This window comes from Neoarthrinium moseri (assembly GCF_022829205.1).
Source record: "Neoarthrinium moseri strain CBS 164.80 chromosome Unknown scaffold53_Wmoseri_CBS_16480, whole genome shotgun sequence".
NCBI classification, from domain to species: domain Eukaryota; kingdom Fungi; phylum Ascomycota; class Sordariomycetes; order Amphisphaeriales; family Apiosporaceae; genus Neoarthrinium; species Neoarthrinium moseri.
The window spans coordinates 199,255-224,980 of NW_026055167.1; the positions used below are offsets into that span (position 1 = coordinate 199,255).

Genomic DNA, 25,726 nt, shown 5'->3' on the forward strand with positions numbered 1-25,726 from the left:
CATGTTGAAAAATAAAGAGCAGAAGAGGAGCAAGCAAGGTTGTCGGACCAAGAAAAACTGGAGTTGGTAGAGAATATGGCTGGGAAAGAGTCTCGACCACTGCGTAGCGGGAGGGATGAATAAGGATCTCCATTGACAGAAACCGACTGTATGGGCGGTCATCGCCCAGCGAGGAAAAGTCCTCTCCTTTTCTTCCTGTATGTTTGGAACGGCGAATAGTTTTGATTTCAGGTTGGTTGGCCTTGACTGTCTTTTTTCTATTATTTTCCCTTTCCTAGCCCTTGTTTCCGCTTTCCTCTCTATTGCTCTCGATCTTGTATCGACGGAATCGCCAGGGAGATTTCGGAGGAAAATGAGATAGTCGACCTTGTCAGGTACTGCGCAAACTACTAGTGCAAATATACAAAACCTCCTACATGACATGACAGTGTCTTCGCAGCCGGTCCAATTACGGGTCCGTTGTGGTGGCCGAAGAGGGAGGACCAACTACCTACCCCACGTGCAAATATCAGCTCAAGTAGAACACCCTGATGGTCGCAGTGGTCGGATGAAGCCGGCCACTACGTCAATGATGGCACCCGGGTCCATCCAAAACGGTTTTAGGGGGGGATACTAGGTGTTTGTGAAGTTGCGACAAGCCAAAATGGCAGAATCAGCACTCTGGCTCGCCCATGTGAGGTATACATGCGCCAGGCGCTTAGCAAGTCCTTGGTGACTTGGTGACCCCCAATGCGACGCTAATTCTGGCATGTCTGGTATCAAAATCCTGGTTGTGTCCCTAAAGCGGCACTCATCGCGCAATACGAAACCCAATCGCCAATCATTCGCCGACAGCGATCGCAGCTTTACCGCCACCGGCATTTTCTGGCGACGACCCCGGAAAAACCGGGCCCTGGCGAAAACCCCCTCCAACCCAGACGCTGGCCGCACCAGGTGTCGCAAACCGCTTCCAAGGTCATTTCGAAATACAAAAGTATCTCCCGGGCCATAATGGACGGTTTCCGCATCTTCCACGCCGCTCAGGGCTGTTTGCGACAGGAAAGCTTTCCCAGATGCCGCTGGGCGTGACGTTGAACTAAGGTTCCTGGCTCGAGCCCCCTTAGGCTTAGCGCGGATCTGGCGACGATTCTCCTCCCGCGTTCGCCCAACGGCTTGGCAGTTGCCGAAAACAGGTACCCGTGCACGGGCCAGCGTGCTGAAGGCGAGCTATACTCGGGCTCTCCCACTGCAGCCAATCAGACACTGCGCTCGGCTGCAGGTACTCCGGATTTGTACCGAAAGCGTGCCAACTGCGCATCAGGCTTAGCGCCAACTGGGAGAGTATACGAAATACCTGCGAAAAACAACGACGAGATGCCATCAAGCCAATCTTCGCGGCATGCATCTTCGACACCAGACAATGCGATGTTATGGGATATCTTGACAACGCATTTTTACGTACAGGCTGCCTGAATTCGGTCATCCTGACCGCCACAATTGCACTTCCCCCAAACCCTAATCTCGCGATGATTTTTTATTTTTTTTGCGAACCTCCCCCACATACGCTATCCCCTCTTGAGCCTCACTCGCCATCAAATTACCGTCGCGGCCCCCCCTCCCGTAGTCGCTGGCCGGCTCACCGTTGCTGCTCATGTCACGATGGTGGCAGCACGACTAATCTGGTTCCCCTTTTGCCGAATCTGGTCATGGTAACCGGGCGTGCACGCGCACCTGACCAGCCGTGCCAGTGGCGTGCTCGCGGCTTGAGATTCCGAGCTGTCAGAAAATTCGGTGATACTCCCGAGAACAGTTCACGATGTTGCTCCAGCTTCTCGCTCTAGCTCATGTCCGCACAGCCCAGTCGGCGACGTTTCGCTGGGCGGTGACGGCCACGCGATGCGCTGTCCCAGGCCACCTCGTGATGCCCAGGCAGAGCATCGTCGTGTTCACGATGGGGCCTCTCCATCAAAGTCCCAGGAAAACCTCGATGCGACGGATGGCAAGCGCCCGCAGATTCCTGACTCGTCGGCATATCCGGGGATGCAACAGGTGTGTTCGAGGCTTGGGAGGCGCGCCCCCGGATCCACGTTGGCCAAGTTCAGGGTCCAGAACGTGGACGCACGGGGTTCCATCTCCACATGGCTCACCCAGCTTCTAGCTCCTGACTCCATAACATCCGTTAACGGATGCGGGCCATGGCGATAGATGGCCAGTGCCAGGTTGCCGATCCAATATTATGACAATTTTTTGTTTTGGGCACTGTTAGGGTTGGGCGAGCCATTGCACGATGGAGAAGGACGACGCTGGGTATATGAGGGTGGACGGGAAGCTTCACGATGCTGGTCTCTGGGAGAGTGGCAGCATCATCGACTTCCGTGGTTTCCAGCGCAGACTTCTCTATCTGTAGCATCTTGTGACTTGAAAGTCCGAGGAGAACCTGAAGTTTCATTATAATGGACCTCGCCGAGAAGTATGACAAGAAAAACCCCATCGTCACCGTCACAGAGCTATCCCATAGTTCCCTTTCCCTCGACCCGGAAGACTTGAGCGGATTCTCAACTCCAAAGCCGGAAGTTATCAATGATGATAACAGCAACACGGACTACCCAGACGGCGGCAGTGCTGCCTGGCTGCAGGTCCTGGCTGGGCACTTCACCAACGCCATCGCATGCGGCTATGGTGCGACCTTTGGAGTCTTCCAGCTATACTATACCACAACGCTAGGCCTGCCTGCGTCGCAGGTCTCCTGGATCGGTTCGTTCCAGGTTTTCATCCTCAACCTCACCTGCATCGTGAGCGGGCGCCTCGCTGATGCCGGGTACGGGCGCGCGGTGACGCTGGCCGGCTCAATACTCATGCTGCTCGGCACCTTCGCCACCAGCCTGGCGGCAACGTACTGGCAGATCTTCCTCGCGCAGGGCGTTTGCACGGGGCTCGGGTTGGGCCTCCTGTGGATGCCCAGCATGACCGTCGTCAACTCGTACTTCAAGCGCCGCCGCTCCCTCGCCCTCAACCTGGCCTCGGCAGGCACCGGCACCGGCAGCCTCGTCTTCCCGGCCACCGTCCAGTACCTCATCCCTCGTATCGGCTTCGCCTGGGCGGTGCGGTGCTCCGGGGCCGTGGCGCTGGTCTTTGTCGTGCTCATCAACGCACTGCTGAGACCGAGGCCTCTGCCCAAGACGACCAGAAAGGCACCCCTTGTTGAAGTAGGCGCGCTGAGGGAGCGCCCGTATGCTCTTTTCACAGCCGGCACGTTCCTGGTCTACCTGGCACTTTATGTCGGCTCGTTTTATGTAAGTCATTGAACAGCAGAGTTGCATGGCGCTTCCTTCCCCTCTTCTTTTGTACTATGGAGTTTCGTAACTAGATCCTGGTGGAGAATAAGGCAGTGACTGACTGTTTCCACGTTTCACAGATCAACTCGTTCGCCCTGACGCTACCTGGTGGCGCGTTTACATCGACGTCGACCGTGAACTTGCTGTTGCTCACCAACGCTGTTTCAACACCGGCCCGCGTCCTGATCGGGTACGCGGGGGACGCCTTGGTCGGGCCCCTGAATGCATACCTCTTCTCCGTGCTCTCCCTTGCCCTTGTGCTTTTCTCTTGGGCTGCCGTCCAATCTGCTGTCGCCATGTATGTGTGGGCTGCTGCGTTTGGCGTTGCTAATGGCGCTGTCCAAGGCGCCTTCTTGGGGGCGCTGGCGAGTCTGGTATTCGATCCTAGGTGAGTTATCTATAATGCAGACACGACAGTCGAATCCGGTTGATTTTTCGGTTGTATGCCATGACGTTCTGTTCGCTGACTTTGGTGGCTCCATACAGGCAGATGGGATCTAGGTTCGGCTTGGTATGCGGATTCCTGGCTTTTGCGACGCTGGCCGGCCCACCGATCGCTGGTGCTATCTTGGACTCGAGTGCTGGAAATTACTTGGGCGCCCAGATCTGGAGCGGTGCCGTTGAGATCTTGGCGGTTGTTGTGTTGTTGGTGTGTAAGTTCTCTGTGGGCAGTGGACTTTGGGCTCTTGTTTAAGCGTGGAGTTATTTGGAGCGGATCCGGCGTACGAAAAGACTGTCTTAAGCGTGATTGACGTATGCTTCAAAACTATAGGAGTTCGGTGGTTATTTACTGGAATATTTGCTTAGGAATAATATAATGTTAATAATGCATTTGATCCGGCGTTTCTCAGTCGTCAGTAAAGCGCCCAACTGGCATTGACAAAAAACCATATCCATTTACTTTATTGTTTCCTCCGCTTATGCACTCAGTATTGAATCTTTGGTGTCTGGAGGTATGCAATGCTTGCTGGATGAGCTTGGGATAGATATGACTATAGACCAATTTCACGTTCTTGTGTCAGAGTATCGAGCCTCAGAGTTTCTTGCTACCTGCCATCATGCCCTTGTTGAACTTATGATGGTTATTGTAACAACTTTGGGTTGCCTGAATTTTAGCCACTCCGAAGGCCATGACACGATTTGCTTCAGCCTGCGGGCCTCCAAATTGGTCGCTTGTCAATATCAACAGGCTTCTTCGACTTTCTTCCAGTGCTCCCACTTGGGATTCTTGCGGTCAAGCAGCTTTCTGTTCTCGTTTCAAGATCAACATGCAGCAGATTCGGGAGAAATCCACCCACTTGGGCTAGCTGTTGGATCTCTTCCAGGTCCAGCGACTTCACCGATTCCCGATACTCGGTTGCAGTATTTGGTGTGCCAGTCCCTAGCTCGTTTAGCGATGCGCTCCATTGCTCTGTAAACCTAGCCATGTTCTCCAAAAGTCAGCGGCTCGGTTTCTGGCCAGAGAGACTCATTGAATCCATCACATACCTCGTCGAGATTCTCGGTTGCCTCTTGCATAACTGTGGAGTTGATTCTGACCAATTTACCCACGGAGTTCAGTACTTTTGGGTGCCACATCAAGGTTCTGAACTGGCTTTGTGGCATCCGAAGGCTGTCCTTGTACTCCCGCTTTTCCTCAGTGGAAGTCCCGTCTTCACTCCGGGATGACCTCAACAGCTCGAGAAATATGAAGTCGGCTACTTCCCACGGATCAGATGTCGAAGGGCTGAGAGATGCTACCTCCGGACTCTTCTTCGGTCTGGAGTCTGGCTTTATTGCTTTTTCGAGGACAGTAAACCAAATGGCGCGATAAAACGAGTTCACGGTATGCGAGGGTACTTTGTCGTCCTCTGGATACTTGGAGAACTGAGACGCTAGCTGTTTGGAGTATTTTACGGACAACTTGTTGAGCCAGGGTAAAGCACTCATATCGACAGTGAGACAACTCAGATCGACACACTGACAAGTGGGCTTATGTCTGAACAAGAAGTAGGGTCCGTAAATGTCCTCGTCCAGGTCACTGTCTGATACGACGCATGCTTCGAGGTTGATGACTATGGCTGCATCACAATTTCTCTGTAGGATGTAATAAGGCCAAAAAAGCCATGGGCCGTCGTAACTTCGACGCGAAGCATCCTGGGCGATGTCATTGATCGCTTCTAAAGAGAGCCCCATAGATTCCACAGATATTTTGCACCCAAATTGATTGTATCTCGTCTGGTGAGCGCCAAAATTTCTGCCAGCGCCATCAATGTCACAATAGAAAGTATCAGAGATAACATATCTGCGGCCTTCGCCGTGAACCGATGCGCTCAACAGCCATGGTACATAGCCAGTTTAGCCCTTGGTTGACAGTCTTTTGTTGCTTCTTTGAGCTGAATTCCACCCCCAAGTCTTTGACATTATACAATCGTCGACTCCGAATGCGTCAACTGTTGTTCCTTCACGAATCGACATGGTGCAGATATGTATACACTGTCATTAAATCAGACCGAGGTTCTACATACAGAGCCATATTTCATAGACTCAGCTGTCCAGACTTGGCGTGTAATCTCTTGGCCTGATCGTACAGAAACTGGTGAAAGCTCAACCGAGTTTGGCCACCTACGTGTGGTCGATGCTAAGTACTAATTTCAGGAGGACCATCTGAACCCAGAGGTTCGCCGAGGAAGAAATTAACCCTCCATCTGACGAAAGGTTCATTCACGTCGATTTGAACCACCTTGACCTGGCATTAGGCCGGTAGTGCATGGAGCGACGTAATTAAATTAGCTATGTTCTTAGGTGGCCACACTCTATATTTATTTTAAGGAGCCTCCCACCCGGCAAGAGGGGAAAAAAAAAAAAAAAAAAAAAAAAGGCATGGCAGATATGCGCTTTGGAGGGACTCACAGTATACTGGAAGTTACGGTATTGCTTCTAGGGCTGACGCATTACGGGCATTTGGCATTGCTCGATGGAAGAAAGATGATGCCCACTGCCGTATTGGGACACTGCAGTCAGCGCTTAGTGTCACACGTTTCTGCCAATCTCGTGCATCATTCCACAGCCTTGGATCCCGACTCGATGCCAACCTCGACCCTCGCATAGCGCCATCTAGCTGAAGGCGGGGGAGTGCCTCGCCACGTTGTAGCTTCCAGACCCTCGGGACGCCCACATGGGACCCCATGATTGACATGTAAAGCATCTTCCCATACTAATATCCCATCTCCCGATTCGACGGCTCCAACAGCCTTCACCCGCACGAAACAACGCTTCGGTCCTGCGCCGCGTTGGATGCACAAAGTGGTCTCTCCCCGGCCGCCGTGTCTTCGACTATGATGAGTTGTCAAAAAGAGGCGCACCACAGGCCGGGTAATCGGCGGCGCATCCCCACTACCGAGACAACCTATAAGACATGATACTGTTGTGCCTCTTGCTTACGCAATGATTTGAGATGCCACAGCAGTTGATCACACGCTGAGCCCTAGAGGCGAGAGCGTAGTGTTTGTGGGTTCGGAGTCCAGCCAAGCTTGTGGCCGCTACACTCCTCCACACTCCTCCGAGCTACCTAAACAGACTTGTAGGCTTGGTGGGCTTCCCCGCAAAGCCAAGGGATCAGCCCCCCGGGTCGTGGGGTAGAGTACGGTTATAAGTGGACCAATAGGTGTTGTCCGGTCATGGGGGCCTTGCCAATGAAGGCCCTTTGTCCCTAATTGACAGTTTTACCGGCTCGGCAAGAGCCAGGATAGAGGCTGTCCCACGAATCAGAGAGCCCGGGTGCTAATGAAAGTATCTGCCGACCTGGAGACCCGTAATATGGGTCCCAGTCTAGGCTCAACCTGAAGGAAGCAGGTTCTTCAGTTGTGCAGGATGAATCATGTACATGGCTGTTGGTAGGGATGGGTGGTAGGAAGCATGGTTGGGACCCTCCGTGCTGCCCCCTGCTCTTGCGGACCTTTAAGTAGCAGCGAATTCCATCGATTTGCAGTCTTGCGGCCCTGTCGTCTTTGCATTTCAGTGCCTGCAGCAACGGTAGTCCTGCTCCATACGCGACGGCAACATGTCGGATGAGAAATCCACCCCCATCGAGGTCGAGGCGCCCGAGGCCAGTAGCTCTGAAGAGCTGCCGCTATGGACCGAAGCCGAGGAGACGGCCGTCAGGCACAAGCTTGATTGGCAGATTGTGCCCACCGTCACGGTTCTATACTTGCTGTGCTTTCTCGACCGGTGAGGACCGCACCCATTCACTTGCTCATCGCAAGAGCTTGGGCACCCTAGACTAATACAGGACCACAGTGCCAACATCGGAAACGCGCGAATCCAAGGCATGGACAAAGAGCTGGACCTCAGTGGCTATCGCTTCAACTGGGCTCTCTCCATCTTCTATATCGTCTATCTGTGCTTTGAGGTTCCCAGCAACATCGTTCTGAAAAGAGTCGGGCCGCGTTACTTCATTCCTGGGCTCGTGGTTGGCTTTGGATTTGTGTCATTGTGTACCGCCTTCGTCAAGACATTCGAGCAGTTATGCGGACTGCGTGCTTTGCTTGGCGTCTTTGAGGGCGGTGCCATGCCCGGTATCGCCTTCTTCCTAAGTTCTTTTTACAAGCGAAAGGAGTTGTACTTCAGAGTCGGCATATACGTCTCAGCCGCGTCGATGGCAGGAGCATTCGGAGGTAAGTCCCCAGGTCATGGTACTAATACCGTGTGAGTATACTTATCGCCTATAGGACTCCTGGCAACCGTCCTGACCCGGATTCCCGCGTGGGGCACGGCCGCGGCACCCATCGCCGGCTGGCGCAACATCTTTTTCTTCGAAGGCCTTATCACCATGATCATCGGCGTGCTGGCACCTATCATCCTGCCCCAGAGTCCCTCTACGTCGAAGCGCCTTAACGACCGCGAGAAGTGGATCGCGGAGGAGCGGCTCCGGCTCGAGCACAAGTCCGACTCCAACGAGAACGTCAAGCCGAAGCACATCAAGAGAGCCGTGTTCAACATCATGAACTACATATGCGCCGGCGGATTCTTCATGATCAACATCACCGTCCAGGGCATGTCCGTCTTCATGCCCACCGTACTAGCGGATCTGGGCTGGACCGCGACAAAGGCGCAACTGTACAGCGTACCTCCCTACGTCCTTGCGTCGCTGGTTGCTATTGCCATCGCGTTCGTGAGCGACAAAACCAAAATGCGTGGAATATACCTGGCTGCATTCACATTCCTAGGCATTACAGGATTTTCAATCCTCAGATGGAGTGACAGCGCCAATCTCAAGTACATGGGGATTTACTTTGTCGCTATTGGCGCGTTCCCAGGAGGCCCCGGTTTCCTATCTTGGGGTCTCAACAACTCGGCCGGGCCGGCTGTGCGCGCCGTATCGGGTGGTTACATCGTCTCACTCGGAACTGCAGGCGGTATCGTGGCAACTTGGGCGTACCTGGCCAAAGACGGACCTACCTACCCTATCGGACATTCCATCAACCTGGGCGCTCAGTTCGCTGTCCTATTCCTGTCACTGCTTGGCATAGTATACTGCATGTGGGAGAATCGGCTGAGGGCCAGAGGCGGCCGCGACTACAGGCTAGAGGGTTTAACCGAAGAGCAGAAGGCAGATTTGGGATACAGACACCCCGAGTTTAGGTATATTGCGTGAGATTGCTACGGTCACGCGTCTTGGTGGACTACAGCTCTGGGTATAACCGGTCCTCTTATGGCTGCCTCACTAGTTTGCCAGGTTCGCTCAATTATGCAGTACAATATAGAAACTGTTACCTAATGCCCATTCATAATCCCAAAGTCCCGCTGGAATTGTGATTTCCTTACAGAACCGCGGTTCTGAGTGATCGGTCAGTTCTCTGCGTATGGACTCAACGAGTTCCAGGATACCACATTGCCTTTCCGCGGGTTTGTATTAATAGCCGTCTGCCGAGGTAGTTGGCCGGTAGTTGGCCGGATCATGTCTTGGCCAAACTACAGATGCGGAAGCTGTGTGATGTCAAGTAATCACTGACTTCCATCGTTACATTCAAAGGGAATCGGCCCGTCGTAGCTATCCTTGACAGAGGCAATTGATTATGCAGTTTTATATTGAGAGACCAGGATTGTTCTGACAATGTATAATGCCAACACTTTAAGCGTTGCAACAGGCATGCAAGCCAGGTTCACTGTGACTTGGCACATACTCGTATTCTGGACTCCGCTTTCGAAATACCAGACTACGTGAATGAAAAATGCACTTCCATGTCCGAGGAGGGCGACAAAACTAATGAATACTAAGGTTTTGGGATAGACTACATGGTGTGTATCATGCTGAGGAGTCCAAATACTCAGAGTATGGGAGTATCGTCGGCTGCTACGTGAAGGAAGTCGGCAGCGCTCTTGAGAAAGTGCTGGATAGCGAACCGGCTATACCGAGGCGATTGCTACCGTGAGTGGTGTGGCTAGAGCGACCAAACATGGGAGGGAAGTACTGGCAAAATGCATCAACCTACGAAATCTCGATGTCGACGACCCATTCCAAACGTGCTATCTCAACACGTAAGACATTTAACTGGTCCATTCTTTACCTGACGCATTCTGCATAATCGATGCGTAAATCTCGCCCGCCGTGCTTCATCAATGCTTACGAACCACGCAGGCTGACATTAGCTGCGCTGCAAGTCTCGACTAGGCAGAGATGCGTATGCACCGTCTGCTGTGCTTGCTACTTATTCACTTCATTATGGGCTGCATTTTTATCGACTAGTGATGCAGTGCTCATCACTTAAGGCGAACCGCGGATATATAGATTTCTCGCTGCCAGAAGAGTCGAGGCTGCCAAATGCGCGACCAACAGGCAAATACTACCATTCGGGTGCGTCTCCGTTGATATACACGATTGAATAGATGGCATTGGGGCGCCCAAGGTGGCAAAGGTCCACTTAATACTAATTCAAGGTTTTGTTCTTGGTCGTGGGATTATCCAGCAATGTCGCCTGAGCAACAATGGCAGAATATCTAATCCTCTTCCCTTGCCTCCCGTTCGAGTGAGAATGTCATGCTCGAGGAAGAAGTCATCGGAGTCTGGAAACTCCTATTGGCAGTCAAGGTTGAAGATTCACATCATGTCAAGCGTCCTCCATATCGAGAGGTAGATGGGGATGTGAGCTTTTGTAATGGATTAAGGAGACCTGTTATCCGTTATCATGACAAGGCTGGCTGGCTGGGGCTTTTGGAAGGACTGCTAGCATGCATAACGAGGGCAGAACAATGTCCAAATGTATGACAGCAGAATCGGACGTGTGGTACTAATCATCAGCATCCGGTTCGAGTCTATTGCTCCTTGAATCCAGGAGTTCCCAATAACGCAACGTTTCAATGGCTCCCTGGATAGAACAGTAGTTATGGAAGGTGCTCGCCCTGCCATACTATGGAAGAGGGTAGCGATTCTACCAGAGGACATGATAAAGCCCTATGATGTTTCCCGCAGCTTGTGTTTCTATCCCATCTGTCCGCATCGCCGAAAGGTACAGCGGCGAGCGGCATACGTAAGTTCTATTTAGTGACTACATGGCTGCTGAATCTTCTTGGAAAGAGCAGATTTAACACTGATCTGCACTAAAGAAGTAGCGACTATGGGATAGCACTCATCCATTCTTCCCGACATTCATGATGTCAAGAGTTTTGACCTTGTCATAAAATCATCTTCTTGTTGGATGGAAGCGACGCCACGTGCCTCGATAGTTGGCTCCTCAACATGTCCCTATTTGCCCATGAACCTAAATGAATAGGCTGTAGAGTTTCTCGGAGCATGACAGGTATTATTAGAATACTAATTGATGTGAATAGAGATGGCTAACGGAGAGAAGATGGGTTGCGGCAGCATCTAGAGTTCCAAGGTTCGAGATTACACAAACGGCTGATTAGGAGAACACTGGACGTAGAGACGCAGGAGAAAGTCCATTATCGGCTTAATTTTCTTCTTCCCTCTTCTTTAGGTCCTCATTTTTAGTGTGATGCTGGTCCTCTTGAAAGCTACGATTCATCAGCACACCTCCCCAAATTACTTGGGAGATGGTGAACCAACTTATCTACTGAGAACCATCTTGTATAGAGAGAATATCCTTGAAGATACCCGAGCCAGACTGTCCTCGCTCTTCTTTCAATGCGGATCGTTGACAGGTGCCTGGTAATGTTTGGCCCTCTTCTATGGGACACGAATCAACTATCACGCGTTTACCTGACTTTTTTCTTTCTTTCTTTGACAACCCGTGCCATGCTGAAAAGGGTGTTTAGAGATTTTAAAATACGAATCGTACAAGCCGTGCATGTAAGCCTGTAAAAGGCAGGACATTGCTCTTAGTTTATGGCCCTTTCTTTATTCAGTTGGTTTACGTCGATTCCCAGTTCGCATCTTGATAGTGATTTTGAAAGAAGGTAATATCCACGTTTGGTAGAAGACAGTTACCGTTCGCTCCCCTTCAGAAGCGTCGCGGTCTATTCATTGCCAGCTAGATAACTACCGGGCGGGAAACTCCTCACAGGGATGTTCTGGGCGAATATCTTGACGCAGACCTATCCAATTAAGTCTTGACGTATTAGGAGACCTAGTAGTAACCCATGTTCTGACTCAACACAACATCGTCAAAGATACCATGCCAAATGGTGGGAAACAGACAATTGCGTTATTATTGTAAGTTCCGTCCTGTTTTCGCACATCTGGGTCTTCATGGCAACAGTCAGATTACCACAATGGATATTTTTACCACAAGTATTTGCATTCCTTTCAGCAAAAATGTGGAAGCTACAGCGGTGTACAATGCACCAGAACCAAGCTGTGATGAGTCTTACATGTGCTGTACTATTGCGGCGATCGGTCAGGCTAATCGTTGCCCACCGAGACGACAGTCCCATCAATAGTCGCAACAGAAGCGACTAACCAGCTTCCAGATTCACTGTCTGGTCCCCACACCTTTTTTTTATACTATGCCTTCACCACTTTGGCCGTTTCGCAGATATTGATGTCTAAAGCCGCCACTGCCGCCCCTGTCTGTTGTTGGCCTCATCATTGTCGAAGATCTGGCTCGATTGCCTTGTTATACTCAGCCCAGAGCTGCGGAAGCCTTAGTCTGATGTAAGCTTCTGCTTGAAACCCAGCAAAAGACTTGAACTTCCGCATCTATTCCTGCCTACCTCTTCAAGTGGTTCAGAGTTTTGCGTATTACCTGGGCGAATGGCCTGCCATCCTCCCACATTCCATCATGCGTCCCGCTCAGGTCCGTCAACGCTAGCGTGTTGACATTATCCTTTTCTAGGACCTTCTGCATCCCCTCAATCTCAGGTCGATCAATCAGTTCGTCTTCGGGAGACCAGCCAAGGACCACAAGGTGTTCCTCGCTCCAGGCCGACCTGAAACTCTTTGTGAACTTCATCGGAGAGACGTCGCTCCAATTCGACGAGTCGCCAAAGGCCCCAACGAACAGGGCAGCATACTCGGGCCCTAGCCGGTCCACAAGGCCTTGCAGGTCATAAATACCCTCGAGACCAACAATTGCAGCTGGTAACGCAACATCGGCTGGTGGGGCGGACCCCTTCAATGCCGTTGAACCCATAAGTAACTGCAGAGCCAGCGTCGCGCCGGCCGAGTGACCCAAGAGAACGTAGTTGCTGCCGAACGCGTATCTTTCCTGGAGAGACCGCAAAGCAGACCAGACATCCTTGATATGGTCTGGGTGGAATGCATTGCGGTAATCCCGCGGTGTGGTGCCTTCCGGATCCTGTGGGAATCCAGGATGAGGGCTCAGTCGGTAGTCTACTGACGCAAACCCAGAAATGGAGGACTTGCATTCATCCTGCGATGAGATGACTGCATCGATGGTTGGGATGAAGCTCTTGTGATCTATGCGAGGGTCTCTCCAGGCACCTCCATGAATATAGCTATCGGATAGTTAGATATCACGCCACGAAACAAATTTGACAAAACGGCCAGTACATGATCCAGTATTTAGACTTCTCCGACGCCACCGTATCCACCTCCCACACTCCCACTCTCTGCAATTCGCTGTCGCTGCCGTAGTGAAAGGCTGCGTAAGACAAAGACGATGCCATGATGGTTCTTTGCGGGGAGTATCTCGTCGTGATTCGATTATGAGGTGACTTGATGGGTGCGCGGCCAAGTTGGCGTAAATCGCGCAGAGCTGACAGCGTGGAAGAAGCTTCGGACTGCAATTGGCACTCAACTCAGAATCGAGCGGAATATTATTGCCCGGCTACAATCCAGGGTCAAAGGGAGAAAAAAGAATAAAAAAGAAACTCCCGCTGTCAAAAATCTTAAATGTACAGTGGAACGAAGACGTTAGATTGTGCGTGTCCATGTGCGAGATGTTGAAAATCCTATTATTGTGACGGAGTTGAGCGGGGCAGGGCCGGCCGGAGCGGATTGCTCACGGAAGCGGACTTTCGGAAGCGGAAGTTAGTTGTGGGTTTGAGTCCCCGAATATAAGACCAACTACCACCTGTAACGCAGACATAGTACTCGCTGGGTCTATACAGTGCAATGTAGTTATTTCCTTCCAATCATGACTCTCCTACAACTTCCGCAATACACAGAGAGGTTCAGAGGCCATTGACTATGCATTACAGCATTGGCGCTGTAGTACACACCAGGGTCGCTTCGCTCAATTTCCAGCGCATAGAGCAGAGGGAACTCATGGGGGAAATCGATGATCATTTGAGTTTACTGAGATTTGCAGCCGACTTTCTTGATCGACTGCGACTGATTATGGAGCAACAACGCGAATTCCGTTTCTACAATGTCATCTGACAAAACGGCTGGAAAGCGGTTAGATTTTCTCGGCTCGTTTTGATTCTATCTCGGACACCTGGGAACCATCGATACTAACTGTTGATACAAACTGGCAAACGCAATGCGAGATTGGGTCCACGTAGAAATCAAGATCACTCATACATGAGAGAGCGCCAGCACTTCCGACGGACGCCGCATGGTGAGCTCTTCATGCTCACCCGATGGACGAGTCTGATGCGTACACTTCAGGCCCGTGGTAATGCACCTTTCTGAAGAGGCCGCCATGTTCAAGACCCCTGGTAGTTTGTTGGCAGACGTTCATAGCGCGACCAGCGCTCGCAAGTAATTCCGCCAACAGGTAGCTCTTACAGTCGCTAATGTCCATAACACCGAGTGCTTCACATACCTTTGTGGAAAGGAGCGCGAGCTAGGGTCAAGTGTGCTACAAGCCATACCCCGTTCGCTATATCTAGGGCCGCCTCATCACTTTGCAGCCCGACTCCAATGCAAATTAATGCGTGTACCTTGCGACGTGGTTGGTATGGTCTGCTAGTGAGACACTTGAAACGGTTCGTCTGGTGGCGCGCGCCATCATTGGACGAAGCTGAATTCTTCTGTGCCGTAGAGCACCAGCATGGAGAAGGCACAAGGACGGGCTGCTCAGAACCTCGTCCATTCGCCTTTAATTATTCCGAATTATTACTGGGACCCGCTAATTGTATGAGAATTTGGGCGCATCTGCTTCGACGGCTACGGTAGATCATAGCTCGTGGACACTTGCAGCCTGTGCCTTGTCTCGATTCCAGGCTACTCAAGCTAGTGACAAATGAGATTATCCCGTCCAAACCCATCTGAGAACTCGTCTCCTAGTCCCGCTCAAAGCTAGTAAGATATTGATTGTAGTTGCGGAGTTTACATTAGTTGGTTACCAAGTTGCCAAGGTAGATATCTAGAAAGCGTGGGGAAGGAGATGCTGGTTGAGACGGTTGGGCTAAAATGGTACAGGGGCATTCCGAGTTTGCCGACGTGTCTTGATAGCCAGCTTAAATAAGATGCATAATCTTATAGGAACAGCACTTGGTACAGTCTTTACTTGCTGCTTGGCCATTCGGTACTCAATAATCGACCGTAGTCAAGCAGCCGTGCGGGAATCAACCCATAAAGGTTTCCAACGCGTTTGAAGAAACCATTGCCATGGTCAGATGAGTTAAGGGGGTTGTTGTACCATGGTTGCCGTCTCCCAGACTGCTGGGTCCGCCGAGATGCTTGGAAAGCAGCATGGACACGGTGTGCTGTCTGTGACGAGCAGTTCTAGGGACTCCCTAGTTGCTAGCGTCTGGTCTATCATCTGCGGCTGATCAGGAGGATGAAACAGGACGGGGGTTGGATGAACCCAAGCCTGGCAAGCTGCAGGGAAGGGGCCTCGAGTGCAGCCGAATCGACCGAATGGGCGTCGCTGGCGCTGTTTTCCTGACTGTGGTAAGTTGCGAATGTGAGTTGTCGCGTTGGTCCTCAAAATGGCACATCACCTTGGCGAGCATTGCTATGTGCTAATGCTCCAGGTCCTAACCAGTACTAGTAGATGGGTTGTCAGCAGGAAGCTTCAGGTGGTACTGATTTCTGTTTTCTTTCCCTGAGCGATGCGTGGTTTCGCATGAATCGACATGGATTGCCAGCACGGTAAGCCACTTGGGATGGACCATGGCGACAAAGACACCCGTCCCATGTTGAGCCGGGTTGTTGATATGTTGGCGCTAGTAGCACGCATCGCGAAAGCAGCTCTGCACACTGGTGGTGCACTGCAGCAAGAGTGCGGCGCGACCAGGAGGCAACGCATGATTTTCCCAACCCGACCCGGCCAGCCGATGCGGCAGCAAGAACTGACTATTGTGGTGGCATTCTAGAACGTGTGTCCCTGCATCGGCCTGGCGTGCTAGTTGCCTTCCCGATTTCCCGAGACCCAGTCGCGTATCATAGTTGCAGTCGGCTACAGACACGGGCAATGACTGGCTCGACCCGAAATTGCTTGCCCGCCATTGCATCGAACATTGGATGCTGACTTGCGATGCTTCGGGGGATGCTTCAAATGACATGACGGCCCAAAGTGCCTTTATGCCCTGGTTCCTGGTTGGCTTGTAACCTTCTTTGATGGCGCGGCATCGTGGGCCGTTTGCGATGGCAGCCAACGACTCGGGCGTGGTGCTTGCTTCACAGTCATACACGGACCGGGAAAGCCCACCAATTCGGTGCCAATTGCGTTCGATGAAGGTTCGTAGGTATGTAGTTTATGCGGCCGCAGAGTTGCATCTGGTCCTGCGCCGTGGCAGAGCATGGCGCGAGGTGCCGCGTGGCTGTCAAGGGCCATCCTGTCGACACGTGCCGAGGCCCTGGGATATGACTCAACTTGCTCTGGACGAGCACATAGAGTTTTCTTTAATCTTCACGGTAAGATGGTATCGGTTGAAGTTGCTAGCTCTACTGGGTTCACTTAGCCATCTCTAGTCGCGCGGAGATTCTGATAAAGTGGCAGCTAATGGCAACCTTGGAAGTAAGTGGGTGGCGGAGCAGAACAAAGATAGCAGGCCCCAGAAAATAGACTGCTCGTGCTCGTGCTCGCAAGCCGCTCAGGCTTGCCGCCGTTCAGCGGGCTGGCAGGGGACCCGAACGCGCGCCTAACACTGGACGGCTTGGCCTCGGCCCAGGACCACATCCCATCAGCGGCGCTGGTTAGCTTCGCGGACCTTCCTCATACATAGTACGCCCAAATTGTGGCTTCATGTTTGGCGTCAAGTCTACACCCTCACCGGCAGGATGAAAGTGTACCTTTCCGTATTGAGTGATGATGCTTTGCACCCATTGCTCTCGTGTGTCGTAGTAGTGGTGGTCTTGAAGTATGTGGCGCAAAGTCAGATGGCCTAGACGACGGTGACACGTGCTAGTCATGGCTTGACTGTACGGGTGCAGTATTCGGCAAGTAGGTAAGTTTACTCACTCTTTTGTTTCTCGACTTCTCACGACCAGCACAAGATCAGGCCTGTGACCAGTGACCACAATTAGACACAAACAGCCTCCTGTTATACCAAACGTGTATGCATTCCCACGATGCCAGCCTTCCGCAACACGCCATCTACGGGATGGGAACCTGCAATAGGCAATTTTGTCGAGCCATGCCTCTCCGGGCTTCTATACCCCAGTCTCCGTGATACTTTCCGGGCCCGCATGGTCGCATCCCACCAGCTTCCGCCAACCCTGGTGAGCGGTCCCGCTGCAAGGGCGCCAGGGACGCCGCATGGAACAGGGGCTTGCGGCGTGATCTTTGCATGGGAATCTCTGGGCTGCTGCCATTCTGATTCTTCGGGTAGCTCCCGAGTGTGTTCCATTGTGGGCCAGCGGCTGAAGTGAACTAACTACCCACACAGCTCAAGGTCTAAGTAGACCCGCGAGTATTTCCCGGGCCATGATACTTTCCGACTTGGTACCTGGACGACTGGCTCTGCAGCCATCTCCCTGCACGTTTTAGGCAAAATACATGCGCCATTGGCTCTTCTGCCTTTGTACAGGCATAGTTGTACTTGGTCTCCTGTCGACAAGGGACTCTTGGCCTGGAAACCCAGGGCTGGCCTGACTTGCACTCGGATACCGGTGGACGCCCAGCCCAGACCCATTTACGCTTCAGAGTGTGAACTCTCAGATTGGTAAGTCGCTTTGATGCATTGCTTAGTCGTTCTTCCCTTGCCCAGGCTGGGTTATATGATTGCTTTGGCTGCCGGATTCTTGTACCACTTCTCCCTCCTTCGGTTCTTTTGAATCCTGTCATACATTGGATCGGGCCTCTGGTAGGACTACTGCAGCCATGTCAGCTCAGGATCCCACTGTGTCGACGGAGAACAATGGGGGTGCTCTTGTGGGTACTTCCATTGCTTTTCTGATTCTGACTTGGCTCTCTGTATTCCTACGAACGTATGTGCGGGCTTTCATGTTGAAAGGATTTCAGGCCGATGATTGGCTTATGCTGGTAGCTCAGGTCAGCACTTTGGTACTCTCTGCCCGCAGAGGGATGATTTATTGACTCTTTCAGGCAAACTACACGATCTCCTGCGGATTCATTTTACGCGGGGTTTACTACGGGGTGGGAAGACACAACAAGTCCCTCGACCAATATGACGAGATTCAAGCACTCAAATACCAGGCACTCGCAACAGCAACGTACATCGCAAACATGATGTTCATAAAACTCTCCATAGGAATCTTCCTGCTACGCTTGGCTACGCAGAAGCGATACAGATATGCGATATACGGCAGTATCGTGATTGTCAGCATCTGGAGTATTGTCCTGTTCTTCTGGAACCTGTTCCAGTGCCACCCCTTGTAAGTAACAGCAGAAGCTATCTGTCCAAGCGTTTGGTCGAAGAGGTTAAATCTTCATGGCAACAATATTTTATCCTCCCGAGGCGCCGAATCTCGACTCTTGCTGACTATCATTACTGCAGCGAGGCCCAGTGGGACTACACGATTCTTCAAAACGACCCTACTGCATTCTGTGTCAGCGCCGATCAGATCGTAAGCGCGGCTTATGCACTCAGTGTCATGACTATTCTATCCGACTGGTTTTATGCGCTGATTCCGATACCGATTGTTTGGAGTGTCAAGATGACCAACCAAGCCAAGGCGACCGTCATTGTGATATTGAGTTTAGGCGTGTTCGCCAGCATTGCAACGCTCATCCGTTTGAAGTTCCTTGCAGATCTCACCGACCTCGAGGATCTCCTCTGTGAGTATTTATGGATGGCTAGCAGTTTTGTGTGTCTGTGTCTTACGTTTTCTAGTTGCTACGACCGATGCCATGGTCTGGACTCTGATCGAGCCAGGCGTCGCCATCATCGCCTCGAGCCTGGTGACCATCAGACCGTTGCTCCGCGCTTGGAGGATTAGAGGCTTCCAATCCACCGAGAACAGCAAGCGTACGGGCCCGTCGTCATACGGGCACCATGGAACGAACCCGAGCCGCGCACGTGGTATGCCCGGCTTCGGGTCAAAAGACGTGGCAGCAATCGATATGGAGGCAGGCTATGCGAGGAACGAGGGGGCCTCACCTTCATCTCCGACATTCGACGCGCACAGCAAAGGATCGAAGTTCTCCTTGATGTCCCGAATCTCCGAGAGAGCGACGGACTCGCCTGATGGCACGGCTCATCCTGCGTCGAACGGCATCAGCGTCCATCGCCGCATCGAAGTCCGCAGCGAAGTATACGTCATCGAGGGCACCTCCTCGCCGCGGCCCTCTACACGCTCCGCGCATCACGACACATGGCCACCAAATCACTCCCCGAGTTCATCTGAGATTGAACTCACCAGCATGGAGCCAGTCTATGCCCGTTCGGATAGCGGAGTCGGCTTGGGCTCACATCGGTGACCACCGAGAATTGGCCACCAGAGAAGAGGTCTACTTTATGGTTCATTCGTTCATAATATCTTTGTCTTCGCCATTGTAACACAAACACGCAATACACATTCACACATATAACAGTATATACGACACTGGGGATGGGAGTAATGACTTTCTTTGTAGTCTGGAACATGGGACGGGTTTAAGGGAAAAAGTATGCGGCAGAGTACCGCTTATAGAGGGAGAGGCGCCGCCAGCGGCTCGTTTGGATATTGATACCCTTGGGTCTTGGGGTTAGGCGGCGTTTTGTCATTCTCATACATTAGGGCTTGTTATTTCATCGGGTCACGAATTGGAAAAAAAAGCTTAAGCTTGGGCAGGGGTAACATTCACTTGGGCATATGCCTGGAATACACTTGGAGAGGAAATCAAGGTTATCAGAAGCCAATTAAAGAGCCTCCCGTTTCTCCATTGTCTGCCACTCCTTAAAGCTATTTGCACCATGATCACGCGACGGCCTCGAATGACACGATCTAGCGCTGGGGTTCCCTGGGGCCTACCCAACAGACGTAGTACCACTCTGGTCGCGTACTCCTCCTGCAGGGCTATACCTGCTCTGATGTGACTATTCTCTATCACGCATGGTAGCATCCGGCAATTCCCGCCCTGCGCTTGGGGGTTACGTCAACAGAAAGGCATGAGCCACTGTGGAGAAAGATCCCAGATTTGTGCTGAAGTTCATCGAATGTGAGAAGTGACAGATTAGCAAGACAGGAAAATCTCCGGACTGGGCGAGACGCGCAAAGAGTGGAGCTCCCCCGGGCTGGTCTCGGGCGCCGCGGACCTGCCATGAGCCCGCTCGGCCGGTTTGGTGATCTGCTTAGCCCCGTCCGTACATGACATGGGTATGTGATAACTATCGGCTTGGCCTGCCTTTGGACGTCGTATCTGCAGGCCACATCAGACGAACACACCCTCATACACAAATGCGTACAAGCGTAAAGTTAAAGGCCACGGGCTCCAGCAGACGGGCCGTTTGCGACTGGGCTCGCCTAGGACCCCGGGGCGGAGCTGTAGCTGGAAGACCTCGAGGCTCGGACCGGTGGGTTTTTGGCCTGTCTGTGGGTCAAGTGCGTTATCTGCCAGGGGTTGTGCGCTTTGTGGGCTTATGTGTGTGAATTGCGATTGGGTCTTGTGAATATCAAGAAGAGAACTTGTAATATCTGGTACCCTATCAGACCCCCAGGTTCTATATGGGGATCGATGGATTGGTGTGGATGCATTTTAACACAATCTCTGAGTCTTCTTAGCTTCCTGTTGATGAACATTCTGAGTCATTGTTGCTCACTTCATACGGTAAGTCAGGGGTATTTCTTGGGGCAACGAATCAAGATTGTCACATGTGGAGAGGCACGGGAGCGCAAGTTGTTGTTCTTTGGCCAGATTATCTGACCATGGTGATGTTAGCGACGGACGCCGGGGTATCTCAACTATCCTGCGAATGCCGCTCTATCATACATTGTGAGGCCTTTGCCCTTGGGTGGCCTCTGATCTTCCCGAGATGTACCTTGTAGTAGAGAAAGGACCGCGGAACTACGGCTCATACAAGGCCTCCAGCTTCAGAGTATGGCTCCCTTATCGCCGACTTAGTGTAAGGATCTAGCCTTGCGTATATCGGCATCGCCTGATTCAATGGTTTGCGTGCAGTGGCTTGCCTCTTCAGACTGAGAGGTTCAAAGCCTCCAGATCAGGTTCCCAGTCAGCCTCCTCCTCAAAGATGGGGGTCGCCACGAATTTTCCGTAGATCCTGCCCATAGCTGTCGCCTTGCCCTGTCCTGAGGCGAGGTCATTCTCCTGCTCATCTACAATGATTGCAGTAGTCAAGAAATCGGTATCTGTGGCGATACCAAGGTCAAGGATACGGCCACCCCAGTCCAGCTCCACCTTGCCCGACTTGCGCACATTCAGTTTGCCAATGAAGCCTCCTCCGGACGGCCTGGCCGAGCTAAGGGAAATGGGACCTGAGGTTCCAGGCTCAGGCTTAATCCTAATCTTGTCCGCCTCCTTGTCATCTTCGAGCTCCACAATTTCGTTGCCGTCGGCGTTGAGATGGAGCAGAGGTGGAAGGATTGGCGGGAATTGAAAGAGGAACAACTTGTTGTCTCTGTCTTGTGCGTCGCCTTCTTTGATGGAAAGTCCCTGGAGGAGAGATGCAGCGTCGTATGCCATGGCCTGGATTTCTCGGTCCTGCAGTGCCTTCTCTCTCTTCTTCTCCTTTGCTTTCGTCTTGGCATCCATGTCCTCGGCCAGTGGCTTCTTCTGCAGTTCCGGAGAGGACGGTATATCCGGCTTGACCGGGACGTCCGCCATCTCTGTGTCAACATCCTCCTCAGTGCCGGGTTCCGGTTTGATCTTGACGTCCTTGTGCTCTTCGGGTTTGCTGGGGTCTACATTCCAGACTTCGTTGTCGTCGGCCATCTCGATATCGCGCCGGACCGCGTCTTGCGTGCTGACAAAAAGGTCGTCATCGTCATCGTCTTCTTGCTCCTCAGCCTCGAGCTCGGCACTGGTGGCCACCTTGAGATCTTCGGCCTTGTGCTCCACTCTGATGATGCCAACCGGGAGGATGCCAGAGGCTTTTGATGAGGCCCCGAGATTTTCCTCCGGTGCATGACTATCGCGTAGGGAATCGACGTTGACCCGTACCTCGTTCGCGCGACGATTCTGGTATCGAGGACCCCACTCTGTCTGTCCTTCCTTTTTGAACCCGGCACCGCCGGATCTCTGCCCCCATGCGCCGCCTCCTTGCTTCACCATATCTGAAAGATCGGTCAGTCTCGCGCCTGAATGCGCACTGCGCTCTGTGGTGTTAAAACGTACCTTGCGATATGCCAGAGAACACACCCTCGGCGGTCACGGTCCGCCGGACAAAGTGACCGCCGGCATCCCCTCTGCCCCTGCCCCGTCCTCTGCCGCCCCGCCTCGCTCGACGGTCGGCATCTCTCTGTTCGCGCTCTTCTATCTTGATCTTGGCCTGTAGATCTCGGTTGCGCTCCTCCTCCAGCTTCTGCCGCTCAGCAGCGTCTCTGCGAATATTTTTCGGCCTGAAGCGGGCTCGGCCCGAGGCGGCGGGCGCTGGCGACTGGGTCGCGGACTGGGCCGCATCTGTCGTGGCAGCTCGTGCCGCCGGGGCGTCTGTGATGGTGACATCGCCGCCTGCAGAGCTTGCTGGTGTGCCGTCCTCGATGGAAGGTCTGGTCGAGGGGGTCGCAGCGGTTGCAGAGGCGCCACGGCCGCCTCGGCCGGCTCGTGAGCCCCTACCTCCCCTAGTGCTACCTCGAGAAGACATGTTGACGGACCATTGGTGCTGAAAGAGTGAGATGGACCGAGTGAACTCCAATCCTGCCTGGCCTCCCACTCTGGCTGACTGTGACTCCCGCCAGGCGATGTGGGGTGACCTGGAGCTCAAGAAATTCGTAGGTGGGGGACGAATTGCGCCGATTGTGACCGCCTGCCTCGCCTAGCCTCTTCTATACCCCTTCGATCTGTACACTACGACGTACCTAGTCCCTGGCTTCCTACGCTTTATTGTTTACTCGATGTCACTTCCACATTGCAGGCAGATAATTATGCGGGTTGCATACCCCGGCCAAGGAATCACTCAGCAGTCTACATTGAGGATTGGGAGGGGACGGCCGCACAACGGAATCCGTGACACTATGTACCAACTCTCCTAACGAGCATCAAATCCTCTCGTGTGAATCTATACGAAAACCCTTCTTTAGTAGACTCAAAAAGCAAGCGAGAAATTGACACATATCGACACGTTTCACCATGTGTCGAGAGGCCCTTTCAGTGATGTCCACAGCTTGCGCTGTGCTGAAGATTCTCAGGCGCCCCTTTCGTCTGTTCCCCAAAACCGGATTGTCCCCAAATTTTGGCATCGAGTTGCTACCTTCTGCTCGCTCTTAGTCGAAAAGAAACCAATTGTCGCTCACGCCAGGCCGCATCACCAGGAGTCTCTGCAACCATCGAATCAGCTGCTCCTCCGACATGAAGTCCACATGAGCAGTGAGCCGAATGTCCTGGAACTCCACGAGGTCGTATGTAGGCATCTGAAACCAGGAAAGGTCGGATTGCACCAGGACCTGCCTGATGCGGCGTTCAGGGTTGTCGATCCAGTACTCCAATCTCTGGGGGTCTTCTCGGTGTAGGCTGGCCCATACTTGTCGGCCTGTGTGCGGCTGGTTGGTGGTCGTCCCAACTTACACAAACTGGATTCGGTGGTAGTTGGTTGCAATGAAACCCCGCCGCGTGGTCGGCGAAGGCGTTCTTGGTATCAAGGGGGAGGACGTCTGGTTGGATCGACGGCTCAAGGAATCTCTCGTTAGCAACTGGTCAACCTCATCGGCTGCACTACCCGAGCTGGTATCGCCTCTTCTCGTTGAAAGACCGGCCATTTGAAAGTACAGACCCGTGACTCTGTAAAAGAGACCAGACCCCTTCACTAGGACATAATCTTCCCATACTATTCACCGAGAGCATAGCTGATTGATTACTGGCTCAGATTTGCCCCAGAGCAGCGACTTTTGCTAAGCAAGATTGACGACGTATAGGTGTGAATATCAGGTCTAGGAAATATCCATCGGTGTCTATATCGGCGTCTAGAGCTGGATGTCTGTCTTGAGTTTGGGCACTGTAAGTGCCTGGCACTGGTGTCCGGTCACTCTGGATCGCAATAATTCCATTTTCTCGGCCACCACGCAGGCGGCGCCATATGGTAGATGGTTACCAAACGCACCAAGACTGAGGTTGAGTTTAAAAACACATGTTTGGCGATCTTTCCTGTTTAGCGGACGCACATGAGGGCATCCTCCCCAAAGTTGGCGGCCGTACTTCCTTCCTGAATGAGCATGGATCCAATCCAATTCCTACCAGCCTCGACCGTCGAGGCTCCAAACTTGACCACCACGCAGCCCCTGACACGGGCAGCAGACCAAAGCACGTTGTCCAAGGATTCTTGAGCAAGCCTGGAAACCCGCCATCTGTCCAATGGGGAGCCTGACTCTTCTGCTGCTTTCTCCTTTGCCGTGCGGAAATCTCTCGCACCCAGTCTGGGTAGCGCAGCAAACTCCGAAAGGAAGAACTCGCCCAAGGATTTTGTCAATGGCCCACGCAAGAGCAAGGTGCCAAAGATGGCATTACCATGCATTGTATCTCGCAGCGGTGCTGAAGGGGCTGCTTGAGGTGTGGTATCGAGGATGACTGTATCCCTCACGAGAAGCCTGTCCTTAGACTCGTTGGTCTTGTTCGACATCCAGATCTCGTTGCGGCCGACCCATCGAAGCAAGTCCCAGTTCTCTCCTCGCGCGGACCGACCATGGGTCACCCAATCTAGCAAACAGAGAGAGGCGCCGCCGGTGAGCTTGAATATCTGGGTCTGCTCATAATTGCTAGCCTCAAAAGGCTGCACGGGATCTGGCAAGAGACACAGGCCAGCCCCATCGAGGATCTCGACTTGCAGGGTCTGTCTGGTAACTATATTTGGAGAAGTTGGTTTGAAGACCTTGGTGTGCCCTTGGGTCACAATGCTCAGTCTTGCGTCTGGCTGCAAGTCGATAGCAAGGTTGACCTGGTCTCCACCGACCAGACCACCGCCGTACGATAGGAGGAAAACCAGGACACTCTTCTGATCATGCTTGAACGATGGAGAGATCAGCTTCAAAGGGTACTGATACGTGATGCTCTCCAGAGCAGACACTCTATTGGGTGACGATTTGACCACAATACGGCCCTCTCCGGGCGAGGACGTGGACTTTGGGAAGGGCGACTTCATGTCGGGACTTCGCAGCTATATCACAGCAATGGAGAAGAGCCACAATGATGCATGTTCTGCGCTGCATATATGCCTCCACTGGCAAGCCGTTCGTGATGTGAGCCTTTTCGCCGCGGCAATGGCCTAGAACGAGAGCAATACCTACGGTACCGAAGTACCGGTGGAAGAACCCCGATCACGTAGAGGTCCAAACACTAAGGAGACCCCCGGCCCTGTCAGTCCCCAACCGATACAGACCTGGCCAATATAGGGCGATCTAGTTATGCCACTCGCGAGCGGTGAACATCAAAGTTACCGTTCAATATCACTCCAGAAACTCGTACATTAACAAGCTAGAGTCTGTCCCACAGCTGTGGATGCATAGTACGTAGGATGTCTTGCGGCCTGAGATCCAAGGCCGCAACTCGACTTTCCCGCTCTCCAGG

At 52.6% G+C, this 25,726-nt stretch overlaps 7 protein-coding genes across 7 annotated transcripts; 2 read left to right on the forward strand and 5 right to left on the reverse strand.

Moving 5' to 3' along the window:
* Window positions 1-4,733: 4,733 nt before the first annotated feature.
* JN550_010399 (uncharacterized protein) lies at window positions 4,734-5,243 on the reverse strand (the record flags this gene model as incomplete). The annotated part of the gene is made up of 1 exon (XM_049308649.1): window positions 4,734-5,243. The coding sequence occupies one exon, from the start codon at window positions 5,241-5,243 to the stop codon at window positions 4,734-4,736; it is 510 nt and encodes a 169-aa protein (XP_049167679.1).
* A 2,113-nt stretch (window positions 5,244-7,356) lies between these two features.
* Window positions 7,357-8,949, forward strand: JN550_010400 (uncharacterized protein; the record flags this gene model as incomplete). Its single annotated transcript, XM_049308650.1, has 3 exons — window positions 7,357-7,523; window positions 7,593-7,969; window positions 8,024-8,949. The coding sequence occupies 3 exons, from the start codon at window positions 7,357-7,359 to the stop codon at window positions 8,947-8,949; spliced, it is 1,470 nt and encodes a 489-aa protein (XP_049167680.1).
* Window positions 8,950-12,463: 3,514 nt separating this feature from the next.
* Window positions 12,464-13,382, reverse strand: JN550_010401 (uncharacterized protein; the record flags this gene model as incomplete). The annotated part of the gene is made up of 2 exons (XM_049308651.1): window positions 12,464-13,211; window positions 13,267-13,382. 2 exons carry the CDS (start codon window positions 13,380-13,382, stop codon window positions 12,464-12,466), a joined length of 864 nt encoding a protein of 287 aa, XP_049167681.1.
* A 4,550-nt stretch (window positions 13,383-17,932) lies between these two features.
* On the forward strand, window positions 17,933-19,492 carry JN550_010402 (uncharacterized protein; the record flags this gene model as incomplete). The annotated part of the gene is made up of 4 exons (XM_049308652.1): window positions 17,933-18,103; window positions 18,158-18,447; window positions 18,570-18,850; window positions 18,906-19,492. 4 exons carry the CDS (start codon window positions 17,933-17,935, stop codon window positions 19,490-19,492), a joined length of 1,329 nt encoding a protein of 442 aa, XP_049167682.1.
* A 1,692-nt stretch (window positions 19,493-21,184) lies between these two features.
* On the reverse strand, window positions 21,185-22,814 carry JN550_010403 (uncharacterized protein; the record flags this gene model as incomplete). The annotated part of the gene is made up of 2 exons (XM_049308653.1): window positions 21,185-22,284; window positions 22,346-22,814. The coding sequence occupies 2 exons, from the start codon at window positions 22,812-22,814 to the stop codon at window positions 21,185-21,187; spliced, it is 1,569 nt and encodes a 522-aa protein (XP_049167683.1).
* Window positions 22,815-23,433: 619 nt separating this feature from the next.
* On the reverse strand, window positions 23,434-23,925 carry JN550_010404 (uncharacterized protein; the record flags this gene model as incomplete). Its single annotated transcript, XM_049308654.1, has 2 exons — window positions 23,434-23,680; window positions 23,735-23,925. 2 exons carry the CDS (start codon window positions 23,923-23,925, stop codon window positions 23,434-23,436), a joined length of 438 nt encoding a protein of 145 aa, XP_049167684.1.
* A 389-nt stretch (window positions 23,926-24,314) lies between these two features.
* On the reverse strand, window positions 24,315-25,301 carry JN550_010405 (uncharacterized protein; the record flags this gene model as incomplete). Its single annotated transcript, XM_049308656.1, has 1 exon — window positions 24,315-25,301. The coding sequence occupies one exon, from the start codon at window positions 25,299-25,301 to the stop codon at window positions 24,315-24,317; it is 987 nt and encodes a 328-aa protein (XP_049167685.1).
* Window positions 25,302-25,726: the final 425 nt, after the last annotated feature.